At 43.2% G+C, this 26,359-nt stretch overlaps 1 protein-coding gene across 3 annotated transcripts in view; it reads left to right on the forward strand.

Annotated features, from left to right (window-relative positions):
* The window catches only part of TMEM104 (transmembrane protein 104), a 495,754-nt gene that overhangs the window by 131,920 nt on the left and 337,475 nt on the right, over positions 1–26,359 (forward strand). For 2 of the 3 annotated variants that reach the window (XR_009556101.1, XR_009556102.1), the window contains exon 9: positions 5,527–6,689. Coding sequence is in view for 1 of the 3 variants with exons in the window: in XM_060251932.1 (XP_060107915.1) it covers positions 5,527–6,287 (761 nt within the window). In the remaining 2 variants the exon portion in view is untranslated. Of the gene's footprint in view, positions 1–5,526; positions 7,471–26,359 lie in introns of those variants that run through there. The other variant, XM_060251932.1, reaches the window with a different exon arrangement.

Below are 26,359 nucleotides of genomic sequence, written 5' to 3' on the forward strand. Positions count from 1 at the left end.
ATTTCTGAGGTAACTCAGTATAGAACTCTGAAGTAAATCAGTATATGCACAGACCTAGTTCATATGCTTTTCAGGCTATTGAGAATTTCATAAGCTTTTCCTGGTGACTTGGGATCTTCAGGATGAGAGGCTTTTGTTCCAGTATTTTCCAAACAATCCAATACAATATCTTGGAGGATTCACTGACTCTTTTGGCTTCCAGAAGGCTGGGACACTCTATCCAGCACCCAGACATCGTCTTTAAACACACCTATACTCTTCTTTAGTTTTAATTGTCTATTAAGCTTTCACAAGGCAGTTGCTGACCATACCAGACCAAGGATCTCTCCACTCTTCAGAGCTATCTGTTTTAACTGAGTAGGGAAAATTATTCTTTCTCTAGAAGATATATTCCATTTTCTGGCCTGAATGTGAGTCTTTGTCTAACTACCTACTTGTCCTTGCCAACCTTCCCCAGTTCTCCATCTGTGTTAAACTGCTCTCAGGGTTGAATTCAAACTGAATTCTCCTCAGTGTTCAGTTCAGAAGTTTTTCTCTGTTCAGCTGATGCTAACCAATCTGATTCCTTAGAGCAGCCTGCCACTCAAGATTCTCTGTTTCTGTGAAGAATTAACCCTTCACAGTCCTTCACCTGTTTGTACAGCATTTCTAAGCTTTTAAAAGTGCAGTCCATCACACAGGGCATCTTCTCCTTCAGATAATGATTTTGAAAACACCATGATTTTGAATTCACAGGTGACTTCTTGCTGTGCTTGTTGTGCTATCTCATTGGTTCAGATTTCATCCCTGACTTTTTTTTTGGGGGGGGGAGGGGGTAAATATCTTTAAACATTCTGTGCAGTAGGAGTAAATGTTACTATTCTGATTGATTGATGTGGGGCTTCAGTTTTTCAACCACAACTTAAGCCAGTTTATGAAAATGCCAAATCAGCCCCAATTGGTTCTTTCATTATCCTAAGCCACAACTCCCTCTCCCCCAGAGAAGACATGACCGGGCTTCCTAGATCTGCTTGCAGTCACCTTTCTAGGGCTTCCCTAGATACATGTGACACCTGACCCAACCTATGTCACAAGTAATGTCTGGGTATTAATATTCCTAAGGGCTGAAGGGCCAGATTTGGCTCATGAACACAGAACAGCCTTCTCTTCTGTGCCTAGACCTGACTTGTGTCACATGTATCACTAGTTAAGGCTTCCATCACTAGAATTCTAAAACAAAGCACTGTAACCCACAAACACCAGCTGAGGCTCACCAAAGGGCCAAGATTGCAGTCCAGGCTCAGGGGGAGGCCCAAAGGAGGCATTGCCACTCTGGCCAGCCAGCTAGTGAGAGCAGATGCCTGAGGCTACCACATTGGCCAGTCACCACGTCAGCAAGGGGGCAGCCAGGAGAGCATGGGAAGTTTTAGCAGGCTTCTGAACAGTGATTACATAGTCCGGTCTACTTAAACCACATTGCTCCAGGATCTCAGCAGTGCAGTTTTTCCAGATCTGCTTTGTTCATCCCCTTGGCTCTTTGGCACCTGCAGCTCTGTCTGTCATTGGAAAGCGGCTCTTCACCCTTCACTTCTATGTGCCTTCATCATTGGAAATTGGGTCCTGGCTCTTCAGGACTTCAGCTCCTGGCCCAGTGCCCACTTGTGGTTTTTTTATCACTGTGGCAGCTTCAGAGATTTCTGAACAGCCTCCTTCCTGGCAGGGCAGGAAGTTATCATCCAAGGCCGGAAACCTCATTCCCAGCACATGCTGCAGTTTTGTAGAGTTATCTGGAAAGTCCAGCTGGCAGCCCAAGGAGGCTTGGTTCACTTGGGTTGTCTTCTGAGGACAGAATCTTTCCTGACCGGGTTGCTGGTGGGCTCCTCTGGAGCTCCAGGGAATCACTTTTGTAGCTAAGATTAATAACAGCCTTTAGATGAATTGTGCATGTTATATATGGCAGCACATATATATTTTTTTATAAGCTTGGCATAGGTTTTCTACAAGCTGCACAGCCTAACCATGAGATAGCTTTAAAGTCCATTTAGCAATATGCCTCCGAAAGGTGCTGCCCCCACTGGCAAAAACAATGCAAGTGTGAGTCAGGTGCCCTCTGCAAAAAAAAAATCAACATGTGCTCTAGCAAGGTCTGGGTGCAGCAACCCTTCAAAAGTTCCTGCCTCTACCAAAGTTTCTTTAGTAACCCCAGTGGTTGATAGTTTGGATATCCTGGCTGGGAATAACCCAAAGAGTGTCTTTTAGTGCATTTTGATCAGATAGGCAGGCACTCCTCATCTTTGATGTATGCTGAACCAGCGTGTAGGAACAGAGACAAGAGACCTCATTCCCCAGCGGAGTCGGTCTCCTTTAGTGACTCCTGGGAAGAGGCAGTCTAGAGGTGTCCCCCGTGCAAGAAGAAGTACACCAGAAGGCACAAGTCTTGAGCAGCAAGGGAATGAAAGATCACCAGCAGCGACATGATGTTGGGTGCATCTTCCTCTGATGAGGATTCTGCACATGTGTCTGGGGATTACTGGGTAAAAGGGGCTCATATCCCTAGTTTACTGCCTTGACCTTGGAGGTGTAGGGGGTGGAAGCGGGTCCAGGGGCTGTTGAGGGTTCCAGTCTGCCTGATGGTAACAGGGTTTCTGTGGTCTTCAGTGAAGTAGAAGACTCCCCCCACACTGTTATTGCTCTGTCTGAGTCTTCCTCTGCTAATTTCCCCATCTAAAAGAGACTCCCAGCATTTCCCATAACAAAGTGTCATTGTGTATTTTGTTTCCTCTCCACACGATCTCTCCCTAATAAGACTCGGGCCTACAAGAGGAAAAGTCAGTCAGTGATCTCTTTAATGAAGGACACAAAACAAAAGTAGACTTAAAGCAAAGTTGCAGGAAATGGGAATAACTGAAAGGAACAGGACAAGCAGAGATGAGTTTTGAGTTGGGTGGAGTGGAGTGAGGAGATTGTGAGATACATTTACCTTCATTCTGGCAGCATTCCTGTTCTTCTGGGATTTGTTGCAGAATTCTCTGTCTTCATGTCAGGATTTCATTCCTGCTATGGTTATGTCAGGCATTGGAACCAAATGCTCCCTAACTAGTTCCGTGGATCCAAGTTGTCTGTGGGCATGTGTTTCTTGAATAGAAGTGCCTCTTCTCCCCACCCCCACCCTGAAGTAAACAGCCCAGGACCTAATGCACTGGGCCTTTCACCTGACACACTGTTATTGCCTGGTCATCTGCAGGGGTGACCGCATGGTGAAATTGGCCATGCAAGCTCTTCCTCCCCATGATTGGTGACATTCCAACACCAGCATCACAGATCACAGAGAGGGAGAAATCACAGCCATTTTTTCTACATGGCAGACACGTGGAGGCAGGGGGTAGGGCCAGTGTGCTTGCTCCAGCTCTCCCTCCCCAAGTATTCAGTGAACGTGGAATTGTAGTGTCTACTGGGCTGTAGCAAATTGCTTTTGAAACAGGGGAAGCTTTCAGAAGCAATTTATGAATAGCAAAATAAGTTTGTGTTTGAAGGATGACAAATTAAAAATCACGCTGAGTATTCCAGAGTCTCTTGGGCACACCTAAAGTCAATCTTTAAATCCTAGTTACAGATGTATAGTTGCGTTTTTCATGATTGCAAAAACTAACCTTCAAATGGCTAATCATTAAATTTCATAATTGGGCCATCTGGAGCATCCAAATGTCAAGAAACAGATCTTCAAATCATGTAGATCTTTGACCCTTCTGCATGATCTTCAGCTCATTGCTTATACCCATCTAGCACAAGATGCATTCTTTCTGTTTTAGTTTAGTAGAACTGCTTTTGTTTCGAGGTCAAATGCTTAATGTTGGTGTGATGGACAGTAAATGGTTAATGCTGTAACCTGGTATGAGAACCCTGAGTGACAGGGGATTCAAATGGAATTCTTCAGTTGAGAAAGTCAGTTAAGGAGTGACAGTTAAGAACTGACAAGTTGACTGGGAAAGATAGCTAAGGGTGTGAGAGAATCAAGAACGATGACCATTCAAACCTGAGGGAAATAGCTTCTAGAAAAGAGGAATGATCCCTATCCAGTCTGAAAGAGGGGATTAAGGAGGATCTTCAGTTAGGGAAGTTGAAAGCATAGCCCATCCCTAACAAGTCTGAGGGAAATAGCTCCTAAAAGCCATTGGTGATCATAGCCTGGGTATAAGAAAGCAAACTGGAACTTGTATAAATGTTCCTGTCTTCATCAACTTAAGTGTCTGTGAGACAAAGAAGCTTATGCTTGTATATTTAAGCAGAGACTGTTAAGAAATCTCTCTTCAGGTTTTAAAGCACTGTCTGAATAGCAGGAACAGTTACTTGTTTGTGACAAATTTTGGGGCATTTGATTGTATACAAAGCTACTTCATTCCTGTTGTCTGTTCATCTCATAAGTCCTACACCTGATTCCAACCTGACCATTTTCCCTCAAAGTAAAATAAAACATTTTTGAACTACCATCAGCCTCTTGTGTGCCATTTTCAAAAAAGGACATAAGGGTTTTAGTCTCTCCCTCAGTTCCCTAGGCTGGTTCAGCATATATCTAAATACATTCAGGTGACTGGGTGGGACAGCCAGAGAGAAAAACAAAGAGTAAAAGGAGAAAAGGGTTGCTCAGCCAGAAAGAACATAAGGGGAATCCTGTGTGAGAGGGCAAAATTGTCATAGTTCATTGTTAATGTACTTAGCCTTGCCATAACAATTTTTTGACAAGCAAGTTAAGCAACATTAGGTATTATTAATCTAGTAAATAACAGGTAATCAAACAGAAGCACTCAAGTTCAGTACTTTATTTTCACTCCCTGCCATACTTCCTCCCATTTTAGAATAGCCATAGGCAGACTCCTTGATTGTTACTTAAGCAGACCAATTTCCATGTGTATTTCACACACACACTAAATTTTACAAAAGCCAGTTGCAAATTTTTTTAAAAAATATAGTATTGCCTTTTGTGCAGCAACAGCTGTTAAAAGTTAGATGGAATGAGCATTGGTTTTGTGTGTTCTGCTGTGTCTAAAAGGGATCTTTCAAATGACCTTCTAGCCAAAGCAATGAATATTTCTAGGGCAGTTCGTCTGAGACCAAGCACCGTGCAGTACAGAAAGGGTGCTGAGTTCAAAGACGGTAGAGTCATTGTTGTTGTTTTCTTTTAGGACTCTGCAGGCAACTGTGATGGGTCAAGCCCATATCCTGAGAGTGAAGTGCTTTTGAGAGGGTGTGATGTCTAAATAACCCTGTTTTAAAGATAGCTGTGCTTGCTTTTATACGTGACTCCTCTCCCCTTCCCCCAGTGCACTACTTGGGTATTGCATATTGATGACTCCATCATAAAGCTGTCCTTTATATGCAATACTACTTTTCCCAGAAAAGTGCATTTTCCTTCTCTCTTTATAGACATGCAGAGAGATCCGGCGATGATATTAGAGTGGAAATATGTATTACAGGGCACCTAAACTGCTACTCTTGCTTAACCGTATTCCTTCTCTCTCCTACCCATCCCCCATCCCTCTTATCTTCCAGCATTTGTCGTCATGATCATTTTTGCCCTCATCCACATTGCCAAGGGCCAGGGGGAAGGTCAGCCCCCTCTGGCGCAGCTCTCGGGGATCCGCAATCTGTTTGGAGTGTGTGTTTATTCCTTCATGTGCCAGCACTCCTTGCCATCCCTCATCACTCCCATCTCCAAGAAGAAGCATGTTAACAAGCTGGTCCTGCTGGATTACATCTTAATCCTGGGTTTTTACAGCCTCCTCTCCTTCACCGCTATCTACTGCTTCCGCAATGGGACTCTCATGGACATGTACACACTCAACTTCACCAGTGGTCAAATAGTCCCTTATGCCTTTCTGCACTATTTCCTGGGCCTTTTTCCGGTGTTCACCATCAGCACTAATTTTCCTATCATCGCTGTGACTCTGAGAAACAACTGGAAGACTCTTTTCCACCGGGAAGGGGAAACCTACCCATGGGTAGTAGATAGGATTTTTTTCCCAGTTATCACTCTAATTCCCCCCATCCTCGTGGCTTTCTGCACTCATGATTTGGAGTCCTTGGTGGGCATTACTGGGGCCTATGCTGGGAATGGGATCCAGTACATCATCCCTGCTTTCTTAGCATATTGTAGCCGAAAAGACACTCAGCTGGTTTTTGGAAGCGGCACGCTCAATAAACATTTGTCTCCATTCCGGCACACATTCTGGATTGGGTTTGTGCTCCTCTGGGGTCTTTTTTGCTTTATCTTTGTAACTGCAAATATCATTTTTAGTGAAACAAAGTTCTGATGATGAAACAGTACTGCTTGTCATACAGACACTTTAAGGTGACTTACAGGGTCCGTTAGCCGTGCACCCAGTAAGAACTTTTCTAAACAGTCAGCTCACTAATACACTCTTGAGTGTGAGACTTGAGCTGGATGCTGAACTTGTCAATTTTGATTGCTGGGCTTCCTGTTCAATTGCTTTTTAAGTTAACTTTCCCACCGACATACACAGCTATGGCTTTGAATACTTCACTAGGCTGCTGTGCTTGCCCAATATCTGACTTTTTTTGCCTTGATCAGAGATTCCCCTATGGAATGTCTTCCTCTCCATTGTGCTGTGATCTGTCAAGAGACTGTTGGATACACATCTCCTCTCCAAGGATAATGCAGAAGACCATTATTGCTGGAATAAGTCAAGCCAACAGTCTGTTCACATTTTTAGCTAAAGGGGGGGGGGGAATCAGGAGCAGGATGTGGACAGCTGGTTGAAGCAGGCTTCACAGGAGTTGCTGTTTTCCAGGGTGAGAGGGCCAACCTAAACTAAAGAATGGCAGAGGAAGACATCCAGTGGCACCAACTTCCTACCTGCCCAGTGGTACTTGAATAGTTACCATTTTTTTCTCAGCATTTATTTCCTTTTATTTGTTACAGCCTTTTTAACTTACATTTTTCTTTGTTTTGTCTAATGTGGCTTTTGGTGTCCTAGAAGATGGTGTGGATCTAAATGAAATGGTTTCATCTGAAAAGACTGCAACTATGTTTATTTTTCTCATGCCTTTTGTGTTTGCCGATCTTATTTCCTCTCCTTAGTTGCTTATATACCATGTGGTTGCTGAGAGGCAAGTGCTGCTAAGAACTGCTGAGCCTTGCTTCACAAGGAATAAAAGGGAAAACCTGCTCCCACAGTTCTATTGTGCTGCTGAGCAGCTTCAGCCATTGCTACAGTCCTCCCATTTCATGCCAGTGCTGGGGCATGGGGCAGGCCAAGGCTGCCACAGTCACTGTATGGACATGACAGTGCTAACTACCTGCTGGACAGGTAATGTATAAAAGCAACTACAGAGTGCATGGACATCTCTAAGCACCTTAACTGGGCATTGCTAGATGTGGGGCTTAGCACTTAACCATGTCTTGATGCAGAATAATTATATGCAAATGTAACCAGAGAGAATAAAATGGAGGCTAAGAGAATGTCACTCCGAAAACCATTGTTCTGTGTCTTCTATCTGAATATAAGGGCCACATATTGCTCTCTGAATTCTCAAGAGGCCTGAATTCCATTGTAAAGAATCAGCTCTCGTCTCCTGCTTTCATGGTCAGGGAATATAAAGAAAAACACCTATTCCACCCCCACCCCCTTCAGTCTAAACTGTATTTCACTGTGCATGTGGCTCAAACTATACATGATGTACACCTGGGTCTGCTCTAATCACATCTCAAGAGAAAAGCTGGGGAGTGATTTTAAGCAAAAAAGAGACAGATACAGGAGCAGAACTACTGAACCCCTTGCCGGGCTCCAGCATCTGAAGGGAGCGTAAGTGGGAGAAAGCTGCCTTTGAGGGTGAGCAGGTAAATGGGGTGGTTTTCCCCCTACATTCCTCTATCTTATGTTTAAATTGGATCTCCAGCCTCTCGCTCTTAGATTCCAGTCTGTCCTTGTCATGTGTAAAACAAGTACTTCTCAAGCTACAGTCCTCCACCGTTCTTTGATGAAATTACAAAAGTTAATTAGTAGATTGAGGAGTTGGAAGGAGTCATAGATCACAAATGTTTTAATAATACAAGAGCTTTGTTTCTTTACTCTTTTGCCTATGAATATATTTAAACTATATTTAAAACTGTTCCAGACCCTGGATTATGTTGTCTTCTTTTAGCCCGGCACTGCTGTGTTATTAAATGTGACATTTCACCAGTGCGATCTAAACAATTAAGTGCTGTTGGACATTTGTTTAAAATCAAAATTGTTATCAAGCATTATTTTCCAGTCTGTAGCAAACGGAATTGATTCTGCTACAGAAACCAATCGAGTTGTAGGAGACTGTGTCAAAGAACTGAACTTTGCTCAAAATAAAATGTCCTTGGTGTGTTACGTAAAGCTAGGCTTGCTAACTAGGGGGAGCTTGCTCCAAGCTCAATAAAACCTGACATCCTCTCACTTCTTGATCTCAGGTTGTACTTGGCAACCCTTGCTGGTGCATCAGAGTCACCTAAACCACCCTGAGAATTTACAGATTGCTGATGCTGTTCCTTTGCTTCCAGGTTATAGAGAGCGCGCTCTGTGTAAATTGGTACAGAATAATATGCTGCTGTGGATTAGGGAGAACAAATATCACGGGTTTGGGAAAACTAGACCAGAGCCCAGATTAAATGGAAACACAAGTGAAGCAGTGGTTTCGGAGAGTGACCTGCACAGGTCACAGATTGCTGTGACAGAGCGGTCACATTCTGGCCCAGTCTCTCCTTGTTCTTTATGAGAGAGACACTGATAAGATCAAAATTGGCATTTTAACAGCAGAATAGATGCACCCAAGATACAATCTTGTAATGATAAAAATTGTGTTAATTGCAGTCTTCTCCTTCATTTTGTCTAGCATATAGCATGGGTCTAACATCTATTTCAGTCCTCTGTAAGGTTCACTGAATTTGTCACAGTTTTGCCTCATAGGAATTAACCTGTCACCTTGTACTTGTCTTCATGCCCAACTGAGAAAGGATTTTTCTTTCTTTCCCCTCATCCCTTTTATTTCCTCTCTGCAGCCCAGCTCAGAAGAGCCTTCTTCCTTGCATGTCTTTATATATACTGTAACAAGAACTGCCCAGAAACACTAAATATGGTAGAGCAGCAACAGAAATAGTTCATTTTGCTGAACTACAGTAGCAATATTTTTATGAGCACACAGTAAGCTCATTCTGGGAATTTAATGCTTCTGTTTACATAGCAGTATGAAAGGATGCAACCGGTGACCTCACCACAGCCACCACCAAAGAGTTTTCTGCCATCTTCTTTCTCCAGAGCCACATTTGTCTGTTGTATGATGTGCCTTTTTGCTGTCGATTGTAAATCCTTGTTTTAAAGATTACCCCAAAAGTGATGAAACATGAGATTGCTGTGTCATCCTCATGTCAAAATAAACTTCACAGTAAAATGGAATTCTCTTAGTGTAAATAGGAAGAAAGCTGTCGAAATGGCTTGAGACTTGTGCCTTCCATAGCTGCCACACACTCCAAGAGCTTACTGTTGTATTTTCTTGTAGTTAGCGTGAAGTAACTGCCCAAGTGTAAGCAGTGGAGGAGTCTTGTCCAACCTGCAGCCCAACCTGCAGGATGGCTTTGAATGCGGCCCCAACACAAACTCGAAAACTTTCTTAAAACAGCACCTGGAACTGTGTGCTGCGGTGGCAGCAGATCTGGGACTGAGGCTACATCTGGTTGCTTTCCCCACCACCACCAGAGAGGACACCAGAGCTGACTCAGCATATATGGGTGAGCACTCTTCCTTTGCTCCTGGGTGCTCTCCAGCTCTTCTTTCTTCCTGCTGTGGCACCTCTGGATCTCCCACCTAAGACAAAGAGCCCTCGGCTGTGCTCTGGAGGTATCAGGTGGCTGCGGCCCCCTCTCTGGGAAAGTTGGGGAGTAGCAGAGCCAGCCTCCCAAACTCCTGGGCGGGCTTGTGGGGTGGGGTGGGAGTTTTCCCAGTTGGGGGTTACTGGCCCCTCTCTGGGAAGTTTGGAGGTTCCTGCTTCATCTCTGGGCCATCTGCAGCATGCCTTGGAAGCAGAAAGGACATTAAGGCCTTGTGTTTCTGGGAGGGATGGAATGATTTTTTTACTGGTCCCCCTCTTCTGCTTATATGTGGTGGCAGATATCTCAGAAATTAAGCATGGACCTTTTTTAGCTCATGATCAGCTATCCTTAGTGTTTGCGTATTTTATGTGCGGCCCAAGACAATTCTTCTTCCTATGTGGCTTTGATCAGTCTTAAAACATTCAACAGCTATCCAGGCAAAGGTGGATCAAGCATGTAAGCTTGTATGTGGTACATGTGTGTTTATCCACTTTAGTACAAGAAGGGGGTGGGATCCAGGACTCATTCTACTTTAATGTGGCTCAGTGCTTGATATTTTCCCCATCTGGTTTGACACATAAGATTATGTTTTTAATTGGCTGTTGAAATGTAACAGTTCTTTTCTCTGGCTTTTTGCTTCACCGTGCTCTCAGCTTGTCCCTCAATGTAATTATTTTTCTGAAAGGCATAAAGAAATAAAGGGACATTATGCATCTGTTGTGGTTTGGCCTTTTCCTGCGTGCATTAAGGGAGAGAATCTTGAATTGGGTTTTGTTGATGGATCAGTTGACAGAAGCCACAGGGGGGGGTAGAAGAGCAACAGCGGTCGTCAAAGAGGGCAGCATGCTAGCAGCAGCCCATGAAGCAAATTTTGCCATCTCTTGTCCCCCTGTATTAGTCTACTGCTTCCTTTAGCACTAGGTGTTCTCTGAAAACTCAATTAAAACAGCAATACCTCACCCATCCCAATTACATTTCTTTGCACCAAAAAAAGCTGTACAAATTGAATCATTTTGCTGCCTCAGGCAGCAAATGAAGTTTCTTCCAGCAAATTTATTATCGTCATAAAACACAGCTTGATTTATGTTAAAATATTAAAAAGAGCCTTTTACGATGGAAATAAACAGTTTCTGCTTTCTCTTTCCGTCGCTCACAAGCTCTTTCTCTTTGAGGGATGGGCAGCCCAATCCTGAGAAGCGCTGTGTAGCTGCGCTCGAGTGTACAACTAGCGTAAGCGGCCGCAGTCGGCTCCCCAAGGGGAGCTGTTATGCCAGGTGGGGAGGGGGGGGGCACAGGCGGACAAGTGAGAGAAGCTGTCGCCATGGTGATTCCGCCCATGGCCACACCATTAGCCCGCTGCCAAGACAGGGGTGGGGGGAGGGACAGGGTCATGACGGACCACGGGATTAGCCAGCCTGTTGCATGTGACCGGGAGAGGAGGTGGAAAGCCTGCACCTGAGAGGCTGTCAATCCCCTCACACCCTGCAGCTGTCAGAGACTCTGCCAATGGCAGGCAGATGGGCAGAGGCATGCGCAGACACACAGGAAGCACGAAGTGTAGGAGTTCGCTGCCATAGATAGCAGCGGGAATATGTGTCTGGAAGTGAGCAGACCACCAAGTCCAAAAGACACCCCCCTACCCAGAGACCCCCTGTGTCGCCCTGACACCCCTGCTATGTGCACGGAACACCTCTCTTGGGGGCTGCAGATCTCAGAGTGCAAGCCACTGGGCATGCGTCCACTTCATCAGCCCCCCCTTTGTGCCCTGCACACAACAGCCCTGTGGGGTCGGGGAGGCTGTCAGCCCGGCCAGGCTGAGGGGCGGCAACCCCCCCCTCCCCTGTCCAGCCACGCGGTGGTAGCATGGCGGCTCATCGCCCTCTCCCCACCCACCCCAAAGAACTAAGTGTGCCCACCCTCCCAGGCATTCCCTTGGAGAGGCCACTGACAGAGTGGCGGGGTGGGGGGAAGCACGCAGGGAATGTGCAGCAGATGCCAAGCAGGAGAGCCAACGGAGGGCACAGCTCAGACTTTATTTTTCTGGAACAGAGTGCAACGGTTTCCCTGGTGCACACTGGGCAGTCTCACTGGGGGCGGGGCTCCATTCAGAGCCGCAAGCAGGAACAGCTGAGGGAGTGAAGGGGGGTGGGGCTCCACACACGGAAGCCTCGGTCTTGGATTCCCACCTGCAAAACAGACAGAGATCAAGAGCACCTGCAGGGGCGGCAGCTGGAGGAGTGGACTGCGTTTCAGCCAGACACTCTCTTAAAGGGACAGTCTCCAACCCACCTCCCCACATCGTGGCAGCTGCCAGAACCCCCCCCCCCCATGCCCTGCCAGGGGTAGGAATGTGGCAGAGGACAGACCAAGGAAAGGGAGCAGGCAGCAGCACAGGGGAGCAGGGCCAGCAAATACCCCCTGCCTGAGCTTGCTGCCTGGTTCAAGTGCCAGAGACACTTGCACACCACCCGGTCTTGAGCAAGGGGAGGGGGAGGACAGTGGGGGTGCACAGTTGCACTTACCCAGCCATGGGCAACAGTCCTCGCAAGCTGAGCCTCCAGGAGCTGGGAACCTGTGGAGACCTGGAAACAAGAGCAGTTAGCACCAGGGGAGAGACCTTGCTCTCCCCCTCACAAGTCAAAGATACTGTCAAAGCAATCGCACAATGAAGAGCCCATCACCAACGTGCCTCTCCTTCGCTCTAAGTCCGCATGGCAGGGAGCTCCCCGGCAGATTCCCTTGCCACACGTGGCTGTCCCTAACAACTGAGTTGTGCAAGGCCAGAGCAGAAGTATTTCTAGGAGAGGGGGCGAATGGCTGCTGGGGAGGGGGCTTGTCAGCCCAGGGCGCGAGGGGATTGGTGAGGCAATTAAACCACTTCCTAAGGGGTGAGGGGGGGGGGTGGGCTCCCTCTTGGGTATCCTGCCCCCCCAGGGAAAGTGTATGTGCAATATATAGCCTCTCCTTTCCCGGTGTAATGCACGCCGCGTGGTCACTGTCCGGCTATGCCTGGCAGATGGTCACTGCAATGGCCTCTCCCGCATTACTGCATTCGTGGCAACACCTTCCCGCTGGTCCCCCCCCCCCATTTCTCACAGAGATTGCCACGTCATGGTGCGACCGAATGTCCGGCGGTATAACCGGATGGGCAGGCTGGGCTCACCAACCTCGCCAACCAAGAGAAGGAAAACTCTAACATCAAACCCGGGCAGATAGAGCTCATTAATGTAACACCTACCACCTGGAGGACTCGCTGCCGGCGTCCCGGCTTACTGGGCCATGGCAGATGACCCCAAGGTGAAAGGGTGGAGCCAGTACCACACACACTGTGCTTCACCTAAAAATTCCTCTGCGCAGGCCTGAAGGGCATATCCACATCCACATACCCCAAATCAGACTTTTCCCTGCAGCCACTGTGGCCGGATCTGCCTGTCCCGCATTGGTCTTGTCAGCCACCAGCGAGCCTGCAGCAGATGTGGACTACTGCACCCTTCTTAAATCTTCGTTCGCAAAGTCAAGCCGAGAAGGGGTTTGCGAGCTCCTGTGGTGGCGGGGGCAACTTTTGTTTTTGGTTTCTTTGTGTTAACCAAATGTATTAAATTTTTGCAATATATTGAAATGTATTTCAAATAATAAAAAAGAGAAAAGAAGCAATATTTCAATCCTTATCAATAAATTACACATTTTCTTTTTTTTTTTCCTCACTTCCCCCACCTCTTTTCTTTGACCTCCGTCGGTGCTTCAAGCTATTGAGAAAAAACAATTAAGGTACCATCCATTTTAGAATCTTGCACTATAAAACTTACATAAAATCTAATAACATCTCTATATCTCTATTTATAATTCGGTCTTCTAGCTTTCCTTCAGGACATTGTTAGCACATCCTGAACTTATTTATCTCAATATATCACCTTAACCTTTTAGTTCACCCATAGTATTACACTTATCTTTCATCTATTATCACACCAGTTATAGCTATTTAATTCTTTTTAAGTATTACACTTATCTTTCATCGATCTATTATCATAACTGTTTGTTGTAATTATCGCTATATTTTCTAACTGCTAATAAAGGGAGCTATTGTATATTGATTCTAAAAATTCTTTCTAATCACCTGTCTCCCCCATTTCCCCCAATTTCAGGTTATACTTTCAAAAACCACCAAATGTCTCTTAACTCTCCATTGCTTTTCAATATAATCCTGAAACTTCTTCCATTCATCTTTAAATTCTTCTGCATCACTGTCTTTCAAGATTCTAGTAAGTTTATCCATTTCACTCCAATGTAAAGTTTTTAAAATCCAGTCCCATTTATCTGGTATTTCAGCTTGCTTCCACTTTTGTGCAAACAATGTTCTTGCAGCTGACAACATATACCACACCGAAGTCCTGTCTTGCTTCAGAAAACTTTCCATTTGTAATCCTACCAGAAAAGTATCTGGTGCCCTTTTAACTGCATATCCCAAAATCTTCGACATCTCTTGTTGAATCATTTGCCAAAATTGTCTTGCTTTTTCACATGTCCACCACATATGGTAAAAAGAGCCTTCATGCTTTTTACATTTCCAACACCGATCAGATGCCTGCTTGTTCATTTTTGCTAACTTCTTAGGTGTCATATACCACCTGTATTGCATTTTCAAACAGTTTTCTTTTACATTATTATTACATGTCGATATTTTCATAGAGTTCTTCCATAGGTGTTCCCATGTCTCCCATGTCTTTATCCACTAAACTTTTAATTTGTAGCATCTGGAACCAATTAAATTTGTCTTGCAGTTCTTCCTCTGCTTTTAATTCTACTTTGCCACCCTTAATTTTTAGCAGTTGTTTGTATGTAACCCATTTGTCTTCCTGTGAGTCAGAAATCCATTTTATAACTTCCATTGGTACAATCCACAGTGGTTTCCTCTCATCACCATATTTAAAATATCTTTTCCAAGTATTCAATAAACTTCTTCTTATAAAATGATGCCGGAAGAAACCATCCATCTTCTCCTTCCCATAATACAAATATGCATGCCAACCAAATAGATTTCCATGACCTACTGATGCCAATAACTTCTGGTTGGATAAGGTTATCCAGTCCTTGAGCCATACTAAACATACTGCTTCATGATATAATTTAAGATCCAGCAGTTGAAAACCTCCTCGTTCTTTCGCATCAATTTGTATTTTGATTCTTGGGTTTTTTTCCCGCCCATACAAATTCAGAAATCTTTTTTTTGCAATCTAACGAATTGTTTAACATCTTTCACAATTGGAATTGTTTGGAAGAGGAACAACATTCTTGGTAAGACATTCATTTTCACGGCAGCTATCCTACCCAAAAGAGACAAGTTCAGTTTACTCCATTTCAACATATCGGCTTCAATTTTATGCCAGAGTTTATCATAGTTATTTTTAAACAGATCTATATTTTTCATCATGATCTCTACACCCAAATATCTTACTTTCGAGGTGACTTCACATCCAGTTGCATTTTGAAGTTCTTTCTGTTTTCACAATAATAAATTTTTACTTAAAATGCGATTTTTCTTTATTTATGTAAAACCCAGCAAGGTCACCATATTCTCTGATTTTTTCCAATAACAATGGTAATATTTGTATTGGATTTTCAGTAATAAATATCACATCATCTGCAAAGGCTCTATATTTGTTTCAATTTTAGCCCCTCTATTTCCTTATCTTCTGTTATTTGCAACAACAAAATCTCTAGAGTCATTATAAATAGCAATGGGGATAGAGTAATATTATAAATAGCAATGGGGATAGATGTAATATTTACAGTTTTGTAAGCTTGTCTTGTACCTTTGCTGATAACCATTTGCTCCGTTAAATCTGAATTAACACATAGCTTTGCTTGCTGTTCAGTATATATCACCTTCACCATACTTATAAAGTCTTTTCCCAACTCTACTTTTTCCATCACAGCAAACAAAAAGTCCCAATTAAGATTGTCAAAGGCTTTCTCCACATCAGCAAAAAAGAGTGCCACTTCTTTTTCCGGATGTTTTTCATAATACTCTACAATGTCCAGCACTATTCTGATATTATCTCTAATTTGCCTCTTCGGGAGAAAGCCTGCTTGCTCCTCACAGATAAACCTATGCAGGTATTGTTTTAGCCTTTCCGCCAAAGTTTTTGCAAAGATTTTGTAGTCATTGTTAAGCAATGAAATCGGTCTATAATTTTTCACATTTGTAGCATCTCTGTCTTCTTTTGGTAACAATGAAATAACTGCTTCTTTTCAAGTATTTGGCACTTGCCCATCCAAACGGATATAATTCATCAATTTTTGGAGCATTGGAACTAATATACTTATAAGAACTTTGTAAAATTTTATTGAAAAGCCATCCGGTCCTGGTGCTTTCCCTATTTTCATTGAACTGATTGCAGCTTCTATTTCACCTTTTTCAATTGGATCATTCAATGTTTCTTTCATCATTTCTGTTGTTGGAGTTACCTTCACATTTTGTAAATAAGCTTCTATTCTTTATCAACTCGCTGGCCTTTAAATAAGTTAGCATAGTACTTGTGGAATTCCCTTTTGATGCCCTCCTGGTCTACAATTTCTTTGCCACCAGTTTTAATCTTGTTTATGTATTTATTTTCCCTTCTTTTTTTCATTTGCCATGCCAAATACTTTCCAGGTTTATTTGCCCCTTCAAAAGATTTTTGTTGGAGTCTTTTCAAATTCCATTCCACCTCTTTATTCAGTAAATGACTTAACTGACTCTGTAAAATTGTAATTTCTCGCAAAATTTTCTTTTCCCCCGGTCTCTTTTTTAATTCAATTTCTTTTTTACTTATTTCCTTTTGTAAGTCCAACAAATGCTTTTCATTTGCCCTTCTGTCCTTATTATTCAATGTAATTAATGTTCCTCTCATCACAGCCTTATAGGCATCCCAAACCGTTTGAAATTATACCGCTTGGTTGTCATTCATTTGGAAAAAAGCTTTAGTTTCTTTTTCTAGAGATGCCACTACCTTCACTTTCTGTAATAAGTCATCATTTATCCTCCACCTCCTCTCTTTTTTCCTCCCTTTAGCCAACCACATCAACGGGTTATGGTCTACACCTATTTTCAGAAGAATCTCTACTTTTTTTGTGCTCAGCCCCAGCTCTTTTGTAGCCCATAACATATTAATCCTAGAAAAGGTATTATGTCTGGCTGAAAAAAAAGTATAGTCTCGTACCCTGGGGTTGAATTTTCTCCACACATCTTATAAGCTCTCTTGTTTAATTAGTTCAAAAAATGCTTTAGGTAGTTTTCCATCTACATTCCCCCCCCCCCCCCAGATCTATCTAAGGAGTTCTGGATAGTTCCATTAAAGTCACCCATAAGCATTATCTGATCATATGTTACTTGATCCAGTTGTTTCATAATATCATTGAAAAAGTCACTCTTAGCCCAATTAGGAGCATAAAGTCCCATTACATTTTTGTTTTGTAATCCAATTAAATGTTGCTCTTCGTTTCTACGGCGAATTTAGGCCATTAACATTCCAAGAAATTAATTTGTAAACCATAATGATTCTTCAATTAAACTGTGTCCCCAAAATCCTTATTGTCCGCCAAAAACCCTTCCATGCCTTGAATTTCTATTATGGAATACTTCAGCCCTTTATGCTCAAAAGTAAGTCCGGCTGGTAAAATCCATCTATATCTTGTACCTTTTGCCCTTAATTTATCTGTCAAAGGTTTAAATTGTCTTCTGTCACTGATGACTTTCCTTGGTAGTTCCTTCATTATTCTGACTCTGCTCTTTTCCACCACCAATTCTTTTGCAAATTGTTGGCTCAAGATCCTTCCCACTATATCTCTAGTGGTAAATTTAATTACTGTGTCTCTTGGCAATTTGTGCCTTCTGGCAAACTCTGAATTGACCCTGTACACGTAATCACATTGATCTTCAGTCTTCTCTAGATCTTCACCCAAATATTCAGCAATAATAGTCAATAGTCAGCAATATGATCTTTCACATGCTCACTGTCTTGCTTAAAGCAGGCTCTTAGCAGCTTCAACTGTGAATTGAACACTCCAAGGATCTATATAACCCATGTGGGTGTTGTGCTGACACAGAAATGTTGCAGGTATAGCTTACACGAAGGCCTAGGCATGGGCAAGATTGCAAAGGTAAGTTTTTGCATACTAGCATCACAAATTGGGTTTAACATCTGTCACATTAGCTCCCCACCCCCTTTAGGCAAGAAGAGAGCTCTGCCACAAATTTAGTGGCATAGTGAAGTTATCCCTGTAACTACGACTGTGCATTTGCAAGAGCTGGAGTCAAAAGCAGTGAGAAATTAGCTGAGTCGTGGTGCCTATTTAGTCTTCCCCTCCCTTTGCTGAGGATACCAGCTGTGAATGTGGCTGCTCCAGTAAGAACCTGAACAGCCTCTCAAAGTCCTTGAACACAGCCCACTGACCAAACGCCAGATGGCAACAACTTTGTCCCTTCGATTCAGCAGGCAATGTGAAAGTTCACACTCTTATTCTCAGTTGGTTAATCTGGGAGGGGAAAACACCCCCTGGATCATTTTGCACAACTAACAGATTCAGAAGTCTTCATTGTACAATTTGGAATGCATCCTCTTAATAATTTATGTGGGCTAATTAAACATAAGGAATGAATGAATTTATTTATAATGGTCATAGGCCAGCAAACAATTCATAAAAGTCCTGAATATTATTTCATCCCTACCATGACTGGCTATGTCACCTGCATCCAAGCCTTCTAACAGTCAAACTTCATCACTGGTATCTTGGAATTTAACGAGATGGCACTGTAGAATGAAGGAACCTAGTGCAATTGATTTTCTGTGCAAGTTTGATAATTCTTGGTCAGGAAACTTGGAATTTAGAGGAGCCATCATTGAATGGGTATAGGACTTTTGCTCTACCTGCAAAGGCCACAGAGCATGGCAGAGCCAAAGGAGGGCTCTGTATTTTAATATCCATCTTGCTCCAATTAAAAATAATAATACTCCCCATTTTGCCTTCGCCCTTTTGCTTAACTCCCAAGATTTTTATTGCATAGTTGTAAATGTGTACTTACCCCCTAATAGGACAAATGATCAAGCTCAGGCAATTTTTTTAGAGTTGGAATCCTATATATGTCACCTGATTTCCACTTATCCAGCAGTGTATGTTATTGTGGGTGGTGATTTTAATGCCCAAATTGGACCCGGTGATCTCTGCTCCAATGCTAAGATTAGGCATTACCCATTAAGGGGAAATTGTATTGCTATACCTTTTAAAAGGTGCTCAAAAGATACTAAGGTTAACTATGCAGGTGTCCTCCTTAAAAAGGAAAGGTCTCCTGTACAAGCACCAGTCATTTCCGACTCTGGGGGTGACACTGCTTTCACAACGTTTTCACGGCAGACCTTTTTACAGGGTGGTTTGCCATTGCCTTCCCCGGTCATTACACATTCTCCCCAACAAGCTGGGTAATCATTTTATGAAGGCTGAGTCAACCTGTAGCTGGCTACCTGAACCAGCTTCTGCTAGAATCCAGCTCAGGTTGTGAGCAGAGGGCTCCGACTGCAGTACTGCAGCTTTACCACTCTGCGCCACGGGGCTCCTCCTTAACCAGCTAATAAACAGAGTTAACCTCAAAATCTTAAATGGGTCTCTGCCTAGCAATCATCTAGCAGAGTTCACATATTGGTCGGGCATTAGAATGAGCATCATTGAATTACATCATGGTAACAGAGGAGGTGGTTCCCCACATAGAGCATTTTGAAGTTGCTCCATATTGTGATATCGACCATTTGCCCCTAGTCCTAAAAACTGATTTACAAGAGCAAGTCATGCATTACGGTAAATCCCATAACGCTAGGCTAAAACCAACAGACGGCCCTAGCTAATAATCGCCCTAGATGGACATCCTCATTGGAAAAGAGGATGGGTCTTTTTTTGTCCTCTGAGTCTGTTAATAATACCCTTCACCGATTGGTGAATGCAGTCAATATTGATACCTGCCTAGAGGACTATAATCTAATTTCAAGGGAGATACAGAAGGAATTGAAAAGAGCTAAGTCAGGGCCTTTAAACCAAAGAACTGGAGCACACAAACCATGGTTTGATGCAGAATGTAAAAGGGCAAAGTATACCTTTAATGTTAACTATGTAAAATATAGAACTAACCCTGAAGCAACATCCATAATAGCTTTAAAACACCAAAAAGCCCAATATAAGGCCCTCATTAGAAGAAAGAAATAGGAAGACATTATGGCTTCTTGGGAGGAACTTCGGAAGGCAGTTAAAGAAAAAAACTCAGTATTATTCTGGAAACTAGTCTCTGATCCATCACGTAGGTCACCAAAAATATTTAATAATCCTATTTTGCCAGATGCCTAGTAACATCATTATAAGATGGTATATGGGGAAACAATTACAATTAAACATAAGAAGATATTGGATTTATATCTCACCCTATACTCTGAATCTCAGAGTGGTCACAATCTCCTTTACCTTCCCCCCCCCCACCAACAGACACCCTGTGAGGTAGGTGGGGCTGAGAGAGATCTTACAGCAGCTGTCCTTTCAAGGACAACTCCTATGAGAGCTATGGCTGACCCAAGGCCATTCCAGCAGCTGCAAGTGGAGGAGTGGGGAATCAAACCCGGTTCTCCCAGATAAGAGAGCTATGGCTGACCCAAGGCCATTCCAGCAGGTACAAGTGTAGGAGGGGGGAATCAAACCCGGTTCTCCCAGATAAGAGAGCTATGGCTGACCCAAGGCCATTCCAGCAGCTGCAAGTGGAGGAGTGGATATTTAAATCTGGAAAACTTCTGCTTTCTTGAAGTTTCCCACCATCATTCCGGCAACAGAAAAATATAAGCAGGATACGTACAAGGACTTGTGTGAGGCATCTCATTTCCCCCTCCTCTACTGTTTTCTCTTTCCTTTCTCTGAAAGCACCCATAGCCTCTCCCCCTTACCTGATTCCTTCTCTCCTCCCCACCTATCGACCTACTTTATCTGCCCCACCCCCCATTTTCCATTTTCCTTCCTTTCCTCCACCAGAAGCTTTTCCCTGAAAAAACTCTGTCTGAGTTGCATGGTGCTAGACCTGCACCCAGTTGCACAGTTCTGGCTGCAGGACTGGGACCAGTTTCATGGTGGGAAACCTGCAGGAGCTTATGGGGGAGCACCTCACTTTCCCCTTGATGCTCCTCAAATAACTTCCTTTTGTCCTTCTCTTGATAGCTTTCATACCCTGTCCCCACCCCCGCTTCCTTCTCTCCCTCCCACCTACCCCCACCTAACTTTCATCTGCTCCCCATCTTCAGCAAAAATGAATGATGGAGAGAGCACACCTCCCCTTTCAAACGTTCATGTTTCTAGACTCAATGTGGTGTCTTGTTACACTCTAGGGAAGTGGTGGTCAACTTTTGTGCTGTGCAAAGCTGCCAGAGGTATATCTTAACTCCCGGACTGACTGCCTAATAAATAGTGTTGCCAATCCCCAGGTGGAGGCAGGGGATCCCCTGGTTTGGAGGCCCTCCCCCCGCTTCAGGGTCATCAGAAAGCGGAGGGAGGGGAGGGAAATGTCTGCTGGGAACTCTGTTATTCCCTATGGAGATTTATCCCCATAGAAAATCATGGAGAATTGATCCGCGGGTATCTGGGGGGACTGTTTTTTGGGTTAAAAGCACCAAATTTTCAGTATAGCAGCTAGTGCCTCTCCCCAAAATACCTCCCAAATTTCAAAAAGATTGGATCAGGGGTTCCAATTCTATGAGCCCCAAAAGAAGGTGCCCCTATCCTTCATGGTTTCCTATGGAAGGAAGGCATTGGAAAGGTGCCGTCCCTTTCAATGTGGTGGCCAGAACTCCCTTTGGAGTTCAATGATGCTTGTCCCAGCCTTGATCTTGGCTCCACCCCTAATGTCTCCTGGCCCCACCGCCCATAGTCTCCTGGCTCCACCCCCAACGTCCCCAGATATTTCTTAAATTGGACTTGGCAACCCTACTAATAAAGCTACTGCCATCTGGCAGTAAATGCCTCACTGCCAGTTGCCCTGTATGCTTGTGCATAGTTTTACATACTTCAAAGTCCAAAAAAGTCAACTTAAAAGTATGAAATGTCTTTCTTAGCATTTTTAATTTCTGAGTGATAGTGCCATTTAGGGGCCACAAAAAATTGCTTTAGGAGTCAGGTCTGACTAGCAGGCCATACGTTGGCTGTTCCTTCTCTAGGTAACAAAGAAACACTCCTTTAATTTTTATGTGTTTTTCACCCGAGTTCCACATGCTAGAAAAAGGCATAGCGTGTCTCATTTGTTAAAAAAAAATTCCATCCAATAATAGTCTCTTTGATCTCTTCTCAAGGGCTGACCTGGGACCTGTAGACTTAGTGATCACAGAACTATTTCCAAGCCAGCCAGCCTCCGGCTCAAATGCTATCTATATTCATGGTTAAAGAAGCTGGGTTTCCCACCCACCCCCCAAACAATTTGGTTTTTGCATATGCAAATAGGCCCTAAGTTCATTTAAACAGCATACTTGAGAGAAATTTCCATTTTTGAACAAGGTCAGCTGATACCTTCCAATTGTCCAGTGAGATCAGATTAAAATGCAAACATTCCTTCCCCCTTCCCCATGATATTCCTCCAATTAAAATTAGCTTTAGGCAGTTGTTCTAAGGAGCCTCCAGAGTGCTGAGAGAAATTGTTGCAGAGAAGCTAGTGAAGAAATGGCATTCGGTTCACTTAAATACTATTTGAATTGCTGTCTTCCAAACACAGGAAACCTGCTTTTTGAAAGCATCTTCTGGTGTTCTCAGTCAATACTGTGTTCTTCAGTTGGCTGTCTCATGCCACCGCCCACAGTTTCAAGGCATACCTTTTCCAGATTAACAGTCATAGCTTCCCCCAAAGAATTCTGAGAATTCCAGTTTGGTGAGGGTTGCTGAGAATTTCTTAAATATCTCTCACCTCTAGGTTTGCCAATCCCCAGGTCCCAGTGGGGGCTCTCCCACTTTCCCAGGCTCCTTCTCGCCCCCAGTCAGCGGGCCGGTGGGGGTAGCCCCGCCCCCACAGCCACCATGTGACTTTCCACCTCAGGAGGCTTCAGTCTCCGATTGAAAGGCTTCCTCTTGGGATGGTGTGTCTGTGTTACTTTGAAGAAGCTGGCAGCAATTCATGAGTAGAGATGCCAATCCCTCACTTCAGAGTCACCAGAAACGGGGGGGGGGGGGGAATGTCTGCTGGGCGCTTCATTATTCCCTATGTGGAGATCAATTCTCATAGGGTGTAATGGGGAATTGATCTAGAGGTATCGGGGGCTCTGGGGGGACTGTTTTTTGAGGTAGAGGCACCAAATTTTCAGTACAGCATCTAGTGCCTCTCCCAAAAATACTCCATAAGTTTCAAAACGATTGGACAAGGGGGTCCCATTCTATGAGCCCCAAAAGAAGGTGCCCCTATCCTTCATTATTTCCTATGGAAGGAAGGCATTTAAAAAGGTATGTGGTCCCTTTAAATGTGATGGCCAGTTCAATTATACTTGTCACACCCTTGCTCCTGGCTCCGCCCCCAAAGTCTCCTGGCTCCACCCCCAAAGTCCCCAGATATTTCTTGAATTGGACTTGGCAACCCTACTCACCTCTCACACAGAAGGGGGGGGGGGGACTGTCTATTACACCAGTTAGAGGCTGTGTCCACAGTAGGAGGGTTCACATTGCCACTGCTAAGTACCAGGAGAAAGGTTGGGAAACCATTCGGCTGCAACAAGATGAGAAACTTTTCTAACCTTCTCTTCCTCTTTGTACACCATACAATGTATCATTTGTTAATAACACCAGTAATGGACTGCATCCAAAGTTTCCTAGAATGGGATGAGCGCTGGAGGGTATCATGACTCTCATGGCAGGTTTCAGAGGATGCTGGGGGAAGGGAAGATGGCAAAGACAGTGCTGCAAACTTGTTCCATTCATGGACGTGTTGGATGCTTCCCAGTGTTCTTAGCAGTGTTGGAAGGACAAACTCTGGAAATGCAGTCACCATTCATTCCACCTGTTCTCAATATGAGACAGTTTCTGGGTCCTCCTGACATGTTTCCTAACATTACTGGGATGTCACCTTGAAAATGGCACCAGGCCATTTGCCAGCCAATTAATTAGGGAGAAGATTTTCACCAGTATTAGAAATGAGCTGCTTCTCACAAAACCTGCACCCCATATTGCTCCACAAGGAGTTTATTCCATGCATGTCCTTCCCACCACCACCGTTCTGTCTAATCCTATGCATGCTTCCTAATCCCAGTTGGTTCAGTAGCGTTTATTCGCAAGGAAGTGTGCTTTAGCATTACATCCTGAAACTTTCAGAACGGGGGACAATGTAATTGCAGAATTAGAGAGAAAATGGCTAATGACAGTGAAGGAGTTCGTGGTCAGCCTTCACATTAACCACCACTAAAAAAAATAATAATAATGTAATCATACATATTCTGTCTTTGTATCTCCCCATGAGGCTTCACCTATTTCCCATCTTCAGATATCTTATTAATTAGAACATAAAAAGGAACTAAGAAAAAGAACCTAGAATGTAACAGAATTCATGAATTTGAATGGTTGACAGCTTGTGTTTTTAAGATTTGCATCTCTGTTGGAAATGTATTTTACTGCACTTATTTCTGGTTCATTATAAGGTCATTCCGACGCCTAGTTTAAACAACTCAGGGGTGTAGATTTGTTAGACAAATGAAAACAGACATTAGGTAGTTAATGGATATTAGAAATGTATTTTTTTGCATCTTCTTACTTGAATTCTCTAAGGTCACTGAACTCAGTGAAAATATTTAATTTCATTACAGCATATTTATAGTGCCTAGCCTTAATGCCTCTTTAAGTCAGGGGGAATTTAGCGTTGAGAATCCCTGACTTAAAAACTTGTAAGTTATTGTTTATTGAAATGCAGCAAAATAATTCAGCATTTGCAAGATGTTATCAGCAGCCTTTCTAAGACAAAAAGCAAGACTGACTGATCGTGCAGGATGGATTTTTGAAGCTGAAAATTCAAATTACACTCAGCTTTACGGTTAATCCAAAACTATGTTTGCCAAGTATAATATCCTGTGCAAGAGAAATGCAGTGTATAATTTCTAAAGCAATCTCCTTCCACATCAAATTAAACTTTCACATGTGCCCCTTGAGGCCTCTGCAGAACTTTATTCCATCTCAGCTCATCTTTGACTTCCACACTGATGATCACTGTGCCTTTTATCTTTCTCCTACTGCTTCGCAACCATTTCTGAGCAGTTCCAAATGCCAAGATTCCTCTGTTTCAGTATTGATATTTTCCCCTTCTTCAGTCATTTCCTCCTTACAGTATATTTTCCAGTCTTTAATAAATCCAACCCCACTCACCAAAAAACATATGTCCTTAGTTTCTTCTGAGTTTTAAAAGCATTCTTTTGGATTCGTCCCAAGGTGTTAATGCAGTTCTTACCAGGGCATTTTTTGCAAAGGGATGCACTCCAGCTGGCTTCATGTCAGGGGTGTGTCTTGATATGCAAATAAGTTCCTGCTGAGTTTTTTCTACAAAAACAGCCCTGTGTCTAATACAAAGAACTAGTAGCATGGTGACCATTAATGCACAAGAGCAGATAAACTGGCTTTTATGCATGCAACTTCCTTGGGACATCAGCTGTCACTGACATCTATTTGTTTCCACACAGGGAAATGTACCTGGATAACACAAACAGGAGCCAAACTAATATGAAATCTCGACACCCCCTCTAGGGTTGCCAGCTTTTAAAACTGGTCCATAAAGCTGTCTCTTTAATATCAGTTTGACCTGCAAGCAATTATCAGATGATGATATTTAACTTCAATTTCATGAAAACCTTCAAGCCATCCTTTTACACACTTTAGACTTCTATTAAGGAGGGTGGTTTTTTTTTCTTGTCTAGCTGACAACTTCACCACTTTCTTATTTGATATGGGGTGTTTTCCATTCTAACCACCTGTCTTCTTTTAAAATATTCGCTAAATAGCACAGGACCAAGCAGTCTGAGATAGCTTTGGGACTAAACCAGATATTTTGACTAACTAATGTAAATTTAGGCATATTTTTAAAATGGGAGAGATTTATTGATATAAAACAGGTCAAATTCAGGCATTTAAGAAAATAAGCTTTTGAACTTCTATTTTAATATTTCTAAAATATTATTGTGTTTCTGAATTATGATAAACCATCTAGGAATCACTTTTCTGACTGAGGGACCCTATATAAATATTTTTTTAAAGTAAATAGATGAAACAAAATGAATTTTATTTATATATAGTTTTAGCTGTGCAATTGCAAAATGCCTAAATCAGAGTTAAAGCATGCAGTTGCAAGAATTACCACTCAAGCAAGTCTGAATAAAAATCCATTTTCTTCCTGGTAGAGAGAATTTTTCCTTCAGCTACAGATACATGCTTGTATCTATGGGTACAGTTATTGCAGTATGCAGATTTTCTAGAAAGATATCTGGTATATGACTGAACAAGGTTGCAACTTTCTAGAAAGTC

The sequence above is a fragment of the Heteronotia binoei genome, chromosome 13 (assembly GCF_032191835.1).
Source record: "Heteronotia binoei isolate CCM8104 ecotype False Entrance Well chromosome 13, APGP_CSIRO_Hbin_v1, whole genome shotgun sequence".
Taxonomy (NCBI): Eukaryota; Metazoa; Chordata; class Lepidosauria; order Squamata; family Gekkonidae; genus Heteronotia; species Heteronotia binoei.